Source organism: Gymnoscopelus microlampas (genome assembly GCF_963454915.1).
Source record: "Gymnoscopelus microlampas genome assembly, chromosome: 7".
NCBI lineage: Eukaryota > Metazoa > Chordata > Actinopteri > Myctophiformes > Myctophidae > Gymnoscopelus > Gymnoscopelus microlampas.
In genome coordinates this window covers 5243014-5251702 of record NC_139944.1, presented here as the reverse complement: position 1 = coordinate 5251702, position 8689 = coordinate 5243014, and the positions used below count along the sequence as shown (strand labels likewise).

General features: G+C 39.8%; 1 protein-coding gene across 1 annotated transcript; it reads right to left on the bottom strand.

The window, feature by feature from the left end:
* LOC311049473 (interferon-induced GTP-binding protein Mx-like) lies at positions 1-8365 on the bottom strand. Its single transcript, XM_084063048.1, has 14 exons — positions 8262-8365; positions 5976-6165; positions 5441-5533; positions 5088-5153; positions 4824-4978; positions 3915-4053; positions 3424-3622; positions 2366-2444; positions 2092-2214; positions 1752-1887; positions 1426-1584; positions 1260-1336; positions 511-771; positions 1-368 (listed from the first exon to the last, which is right to left on the bottom strand). Exons 1-14 carry the CDS (start codon positions 8322-8324, stop codon positions 144-146), a joined length of 1965 nt encoding a protein of 654 aa, XP_083919174.1. The 5' UTR covers positions 8325-8365; the 3' UTR covers positions 1-143.
* Between the last annotated feature and the right edge of the window lie 324 nt (positions 8366-8689).

Here is an 8689-nt window from a genome sequence, read left to right as displayed (position 1 = left end):
ACTTTCTATTGAAAATTTTAACCTAGATTTGACCAATTTCTTGCCTATTTTTGCAGAATCTTGACCTGTAATGACTTTCCCAAAAAAAGGGAATACAGGGTGAACGTGGTTAACAGAAACTTATCTGCAAAGTTTTGCAGATATTAGAACTCCAGCAAGCGAGTGCGAGCCTGCATCAGGCGCTTCAGCCGATTCTGCAGTGTGGTTCTTCTGTCATTGACACCAGAGTCCTCGTGCAACAGGAACTCCGTCTTGTGCTTGTCCTGCAACATCTGCAGCATGTCCCTCTGCAGCTGAGCGGCAGTCTCCTCCAATATGTGGAAGCGGATCACCATAGGGATCTGGTCTGCCAGACGCTGGCTGGCAATCTAGAGCGGGAGAAAAAGAAGACAAATCATAACTGTTAAAATGGCAGTATTGTGATCCTCCCTCTATGGATTCACAAAATTTGAAATTATTGTCAACATCAGGAACACTTTCTCTGGGCTGAAGATGCAAGAGAGGACTTACTTCATAATAGGATTTCAGGTGAAACATCAGCTCTGACAGGGTGGCCTCCGACCCGAGGCAGGTTTTGCTAGTTAGCTGTTTGGAGAGTGCGGCAAACGAACTTCCAGAGCCATTCACAGCCTCATAATCCAGCTTCCTCCTCTTTAAGGCACTGCTGTATGTTCTGTCCTGGGTGTAAATGATCATCTCCATCTTGAACTGGGTTCTCAGCATGGATTCAGCAGCAGGCTCTTTCTGCTGTTTGATGTCCTCAATCTTTGTCTGGATAGCAAAGCAAATGGCAATAAAATAATAGTAAAGTAATAATAATCACTATAATACAGGGGTGGGCAACTTTGATGAAGGAGAGGGCCACTATATTTCCACACTCACTGCAGAGGGCCACATTGCGTACAGAAAACTATCATTGCCTACTATTAAACTATTTAAAAAAAATCTCATAGCAAAAATAACCGTTACATTTATATTTCATTTCAAATGCATTTAGTTACACTTAAGTTAACTTTATGAACTTAAATACAAATACATTGGACATAAAAAATACATTTTAATACTAGTCATTAAGCTACTAATAGAGACTGAAGTAATTAAAGCGGGTCATGTTTGCATGTTTGGAATTGTAACAGCTGAAATCAATAACATATCAGTATTCTAATATTAAGTTAACTGTGGACTGCATTAAGTGAAGGTGGGGGCCGCATATGGCCCCCGGGCCGCCAGTTGTCCATAAGTATTTGTGACAATGATACCTTGGCAACTTTGATGAGGTTGGGAAATCCAACAAAGCTCAACTGAGCGAGCTCGATCAACACTTTCTTCACAAGATCTAGAAAGCGAATAGAAAACATAGTGAACAAAATGAAGATTATGAAAAGCTATTGTGACTACATTATGACACCAAACGCGTCACGTTACCTGCGATGTCCCTGAGCTTCTGGACAGCGGGTTCCTCCAGAAGTTTTATTTGCTCCTGCACCATGGTCTCAAAGGTCTTGTAGTTGATGAACCCAGGCAATTCTTTTCCACGGTACTTCTTTTCATAAGTGGCCACTTCTTTTTCAATCTTTCTGTTGACTGCGATATTAATAGATATGTGGAGAAATAATGTTGGTTATGACTGGGCCATTGATAGTTTCTTGGATAAGAGCATCACTAGATCTTGTAATTGGAATGTATTATTAATAACTTGGGGTGTTTTTTTTGTCACTGCCTATTGTAGCTAGATGGATCAATGTACTTACAATTTATTCCAGATATGTCTATGTGGTCACTCCATTTCCCAAACTCTTCTCTGAGTATGGCAAAGACATTGTCTCCACATTTTATTTCCTCCCCTTTGGTCAGGCTAATGACATTTCGAGTAAATGCCATCACTCTCTAAAACATAGGAGAAGGGGTAAGTAAATAGAATGAGTCATTTTATACATTTATATTGTATCATGTAAAATCACACAGTTCACGTTGTTACCAGGTTCAGTGTTCCCCACAAGTTATGCGTTTGTTACCTCGAACCACACAAATGGTTACCTGGTTCAGTGTCACCCCAAAGACGGTCATGAGAGTAACAATAAGCATACTCACATCAAAGAGGAAGTGCAGTCTCTCTTCTGGATCAGAGGGGGGCCCACTTCCACATCTGTCTAGCTCGTGTTGTGTTTCTGAGAGTTTCATTGTAATCTCTTTCTCCAGTGCAGGCAAGGATCTCTGAACATGGGAATGAGTAGAAAGAGACATTTGTTTACCGTGGACCATCTCATACTACAGTACAACATGATTTAAGACATTTCCGTGATCAGGTAATAATAATAATAAAATTAATGTAATTTTTGGAAATTAAGGACAATGAACAACGCACCTCGATATGGTTCACCAGCTCAAGGGTTAATTTCTCAGCCAGTTTTGGAATGGAGGCTTGACCATCATCATACAGTGTTCTGGTTGATGAGAAATAAGAAAAACACTTAACATGATATCATTTACATTTAAGGCATTTACGTCTCTTATACAGTAGATCTCTTATTCAAAGTGACAATTAAATGCAAGATCAGAGTGTACAGTAGCAAGCTTAAATCGTAGTTAATTCAAGTAAATAAAATGCTAAGAGAACAAATAAGTGCTGAAAAGCTACTAGGATAGCAGGTAGACATCAATCCTAGCATCTGTCTGAACAAATCTAAATAACGTTCATATCATATGTTAAAAGTAAATGACACATCTTCCATACCGAACAGTAAAATACGGATAATCAATATTCCCATCAATAATGATAAATGAATTTGGATGATTGAATTGATTAGGGTTGGGTCGTCTCAGGTTTAACGAGCCGGTCCTGTGTTCAATATGTAAACCAACCGAAATGTGTCATTATGAGGAGTTCAGGTCATGTGCCAAGAGGAGAAGAGGAAGGCCAAAGAGGAGGTTTATGGATGCGCTGAGAGAGGACATGCAGGTGGCTGGAGTGAAAACGGAAGCCGATGGAAACAGATTATACTCTGTGGTGACCCGGATGGGAATTAACCCATTATAATCAGGAAAAGATCTGTGTCATTTTAGCCATTATTTACACGTTAGCTATTCAAAAATAGTGAAAATTTGCAAACATTTTTAACTCAAATCTTTGCTTCTGGGGGTCCATGGAACACATATTTTGAGATGGGGGTCCGCAGCCAAATACATATACTTTTGGGGGTCCTTGACATGAAAAAGTTGGAGAACCACCGATATAGCAACATACGTTTTTCAGAAAACCGTTAGAATTAGAAGACATTTGCAGAATCGTCCTCAGGTCTTAATGGGTTAAAAGAAAAAAAGACGACACCAGCCCAACCCTTCTACAATGCAACGATCATAAACTTTTAAATTACAAGCACTCTTAACCATCTACTGTATGTATAGCAAGTCTTGGGTCCAGACCTGAAGTGTGTATGTTCTTTAAAGAAGACCTTCTCTCTCCTGGTGACCTCCATCAGTGACACCTGGTCCACGATCTCCTGCTGGCCCCTGCACCTGACGATCATGTAACCTTTCTTGAGGGGGATGACTTTATTATGAACGATGTCCACCGCCGTCTGCTCTGTGCCTCTGTCAACCAGGTCCGGCTTGGTGAGGATACCTGCATGTACGTACATAGAGAGAAAACAAGAGACACATGTATTTGCTGTGTAGCAGCAAAGCTACATAGATCAAGTTTTTCTTTTTTACCCCTTTTTCTCCCCAATTTAGTCGTTATGCCAATTGATTCCTCCCCACACACATTTCTGTGTTGTTGTGTTCGTGCAGACGCTCGACAACGCCGGATGCACCACGGTGGATTCCAACCCACAACCTCTGTGGTGGTGGGCAGGGACTTTACCACTGCGCCACCCGAGTACATCAAGTTGACATTTTAAATAACGTCAACTTACCTAAAGTCCTCTCTCCGTCACCGTCCACCTCCTGTGCCATCTTCAATGCCTCAGTAGTTGCAATGTCAACATTACACGGAACCACCACCAAACAAATTGTTTGTTGCTTTGCGATGACTTTCTGTATCAATCTCTTGATCTAAAACACACACACACACACACACAAACACACACAATATACAGTATATATCATTAAAAAAAAAGAGGTTGTTAATTCTGTCGGCTAAATTCAATGTTGGCTGTAATGCCAATGAATGTGTTGTGTATCTTCACCCTCAGGATGAACCCTACTGATTTTGATGCCCCAGTGGTGACAAAATGTCTACTTGCACACAAGATATCTCACCATCTAATGAAATACACTTGCTGAGCACTTTCATGCTCCCCGGAGGAGCTTAATATGTGTCCTTTCCTCTAGCACTGCCCTTAAGCCAAACGTTCCTTATTCACACAATACGTTTCAAAATCTAATGGATGCATTCCCATGAAACTTGACGAGTGTGAATGTAGCCTTATGTTTTATCTCTTGCACTTTATCTCTTGCACTATGATGATGATGATGATGATGATGATGATGAAACAAGCACTTTATGACCGGCACTTTATATTTCTGAATGTAGCCTTTTGTTTTATCTCTTGCACTAGATGCGCCCAGACTTATGTTTTTATGCTATGGTGTTTCATGTCTGTTGTTGTCCTGTATTGTCTGTATGTTTTAAACCACTACTCCGGCTGTAAACCTATTTGCCCTTTTGGGACATTAATAAAGACCTTGACCTTGTATTTACGCTCCCAGGAGGACAAAACCTATTTTTTTTCGCAGGTCGCTAGAAACGTAGTCTTGTTCAGATCCTGCTGTTCCCTCGTCCATGCTCAATCAAAGAAGCAAGACAGAAGAAGTGGCTTTACCTGGTCCCCAATATTTACTGGCTGGCCCTGTACAGCCACCCTGGCAATGCCAGGCAGGTCTATGAGGGTGAGGTCTGGAACATCAGGAGAGGCGATCTCTAGACTGATGAGATCCTCACTGATCCCCACGCCAACTCCTGCCATTTCATCCTGAGCTGGAATTGGAACAAAAACAACGTGAGCGTGCAGGCGGCCTTTGTCGTGTTTGGCAAATATTGCATTCATGGAATAAAAACATTATGTCTACTCAATATTTGTCATTACCTTGCTTAATAAGCTGCTCCACTTGTGAAGGATCATCAATGGTTTCACTATGGGACTTCAGGCTCACTAGTAGACATCAAAAGGTGTTATGTTCAAACGTGTCCGAGGAACATCAGTGAGAGACATTCTAATTCAGGAAACTCATCGTTGCCCATATAGAGGGATTTATTTAACTCCGACAAGGTACTGGTAATTTTTGTTTTGTTGTAATAAGTCATAAAATATATGTATTACCACCTGTTCTCCCTTCTAATGAAGATAATTCAGCATTCATTATTTTTGTACAATATCCTCTTTCAGTTGATGGAATAAAATGTAACCTCTTTCAGTTGATGGAATACAATTGAACCTACCGCCATGAACATTGTAGCTTATTCTCCCTTGCCACTGGTCTCCTTTCATTGTTTTCCTCATCTTTAACTCAAGAGGGCACCTTGTCACTATGCCTGTAAAGGAGTTAATGCGAGATGTAGCTTTTACATGGAATATCTTGCTCCATGTTAGGTTATTGACACACCACTCAAACATTTTCATGTCAAGGACCCCCAAATTGATATGCATTTGGCACGGACCCCTATCCAAAAATATTATTTGCCAGGTACAGTATAAGAGAAGATTTATGTTACCGTTTTCAAAATTGATTCCACATTTTTCACAATTCTTCAAAAATGGGTGATTTTCTCAATTCTTCAAAAATAGCCTCACAACGCGTCGCGATACGTTGTGCGCCGTAGTCGGCTATTAACGTGGAAGAATAAAGTGGTTAAACTGATTTTGCTACTACATTTTTCTCATTTTGCCGGGGACCCCCTTGAGGACCCCTGGGGGTGCCCGGACCCCACTTTTTTGAACCAGTGCACAAAAAAAAACATGTCTTGTAGGTCTTACCACTTCCTCTTGGCAAAGCCACTCCGGACAGGGCCTCCAACACAGAACTCTTCCCGGAGCTTTGGTCTCCAATCACGGCGATAGCTGGAAGCGAAAGGTCCTTGTCCACACCCAGGGAGCGAAGGGAATCAATGAGGTCTATGCAGGGACGCACTGTGTCCTCAAAATGCTGCTGCAGCAAGGAGGGTTTCTGCAGGGATCAGGAAGTTACATCTTAATGTTAACACCACCTAGAATAATACCATGATACAGTATACTGCATTGGGATTCGGACAAATGAACGAGTATGGTTTTATCCACATTGAGTATTCACTTTTCTCAAGTACTTTACTGTTTAACTTGCATGTACCCATGAAGCCGTTCGTTTGATGGCTTGGCTATCTTTTTGTTTGTTCTGAAGTGTAATATTTGAAGCTTTGTGATAGTTCATTTTCTTTTGTTTGCTCTTGTGTTTTCTCTATGGTACTGTGATGATTTAATGTAAATGGTAATAAGGGGGGCAAAATAAGCTTTGGCTTCAGCCCATACCTTTTTGGCCAAAAGTAATCTCGTTGACTTAATTGTACTGCATGTTCAACTGTTAGGTTTAAAAAAAAATCTTGACCAAAATAAACTAACTAACTAACTCTCTTACAGAGAATGCAGACCGTTAGCTTGCTTGACTGAATCCGATTGAAGCAGAAAACAAAAAGAAGGCTTCTTGTCAGAATTGCTCCTACTGACAGCAGGACCCTTTAAGTTACCTTCAACGTTGCCTGTAATGTAGCAGCACCTGCCTATATAGCCCATCTAGAAGCCTGCAACAGGTTGTAAGCTTGTAGAACTGCTATTTTCTGCAGAATATTTACAAATTATGACATGCCCTAAAAAGGAACCTTGTCCATAAGAAAACAGTATCATCATTCTTTCAGTTCATCACCTACGAAAAACAGAGTTGCATAGTCAGATGGAGAATACATTGCCTCAAAATATACTTAGATATTTAAAAAACATTTTACACATTTTCTGCCTTTTTTATTATTATAACTTTAACGCCACTGGAATATGAACTTAACAGTAAGCACCTAAAAAGTATTAAAATGTGTTTAAATCCAAATTTAGTTTGGAAAGTTTTGTTAATTTTAAATTGGCCCTGGTGATGCTAGGACACAAATGAGTTGTCTCACCCAAAAACACAAACAGTGATGGAAGTATTAATATGTCTAAAGTAGCAATACCACAGAACTGTTAATGTTAAGTAAAAGTCCTTCATTAAAAAAAACATTTACTTGAGTAAAAGTGTACCAAAGGTAAAAGTACTCATTATGCAGATTGGCCTGTATATCATGTTATTGGACTAATGGACCATTTTATACTACATTTTATACTAAACTACAGCTGTCAATACATGTAGTGGAGTAAAAAGAAAAGCACAACATTTGCCTCAGAGATTTAGGCTAGTGGAGTAGGCTACAAGTATAAAGTATCAAGAAATGAAATGGATATACTGCAGTAAAGTAAAAGTCTACTTCATAAGCCTACAGTACATAAGTAAATGTACAGTACTTGGTGTTCAATCACATCAGCTGATTGTGTAAAGTCAATCTTTCATAATGGTCATTCAGTAACATTGCAAAATGAATCCCTTGCAATGTCATCCAATTTTTTCTAGAACGCTTTGGGTGTGTGAAACAAAAGAATGAGCCATTGCTGTGTTTCACTGTTGAGGGAGAGTGGGAGACGTCAGTCAAAACATGAATGCAGGTATCCATGCTCTCAAGCCTGCACAATCATGTGGAAGACAGTAGGCACACACATGATTATATCCAGGGAGGGTCAGTTCAGAACAGGGTATTATTCGAATGCACACCAATTCTGTTTTAATAAGAGGACTTGCAAATGACACACACAGTACTTTAACTGTAGTTACTTCGTAGATTTTGAGTATTATTATAAATTAACCACTTCAGCGCTATACACGGTACATTTCGGCCATTTAAAAATTGACGATCTACAAGCTCACAATGCATCGACACATTGTGAGCTTGTAGATCTAGCTATCCATCTTCAAAAGATTGTTATATATTTGAAAATTCTAAATGGGATATTCTGCAAAATGAGTACTTTTACTTTTGGTACTGTATGTACATTTTTATGCCAATACTTTTGTACTTTTACTCAAGTACATTTTCAATTACTTAAATAAAAATGTGAGTACTTTTTCCATCACTGCGAGGAAGATACAAGGAAGTTATTCAGGCGCCTACATGGTCGCACATCAGCGTACAAAATGATCTGTCCACTTACATGATCATGATTGGTCTGCTTGGTCTTGGAGGAGCTTGAAGGAGAGGGAGTGCTCTTCTTCATTGTGGCCTTCTTCTTCTTGGACTTGACCAGATTGTCGGTGGACATCTGGACAACGAAGAAAAATTACAGTATATTAGTCAACCTGAACATCATCAAAGTTAATATAAGACCAATAAAACAGGCCTTCCCTTAAGATCTGACTATACTTAATATGAGTTAGAAGATGGAACAGGTAGGCTACAGCAGCTGGTTGAAAGATATCAGTCTGATCCCTTATGTGGTTCAAGGTGTTATGTTTAGTTTCTTCCCCAGGGAGAAAGGCAGGGGACGTTTTGATACTGTAGAAATCAGACTTAGCATAAGTTTCACTTTGGATTTACCGTAACTGCAGGAATCCACACCATAATTGTTTTGTAATAGCCTTT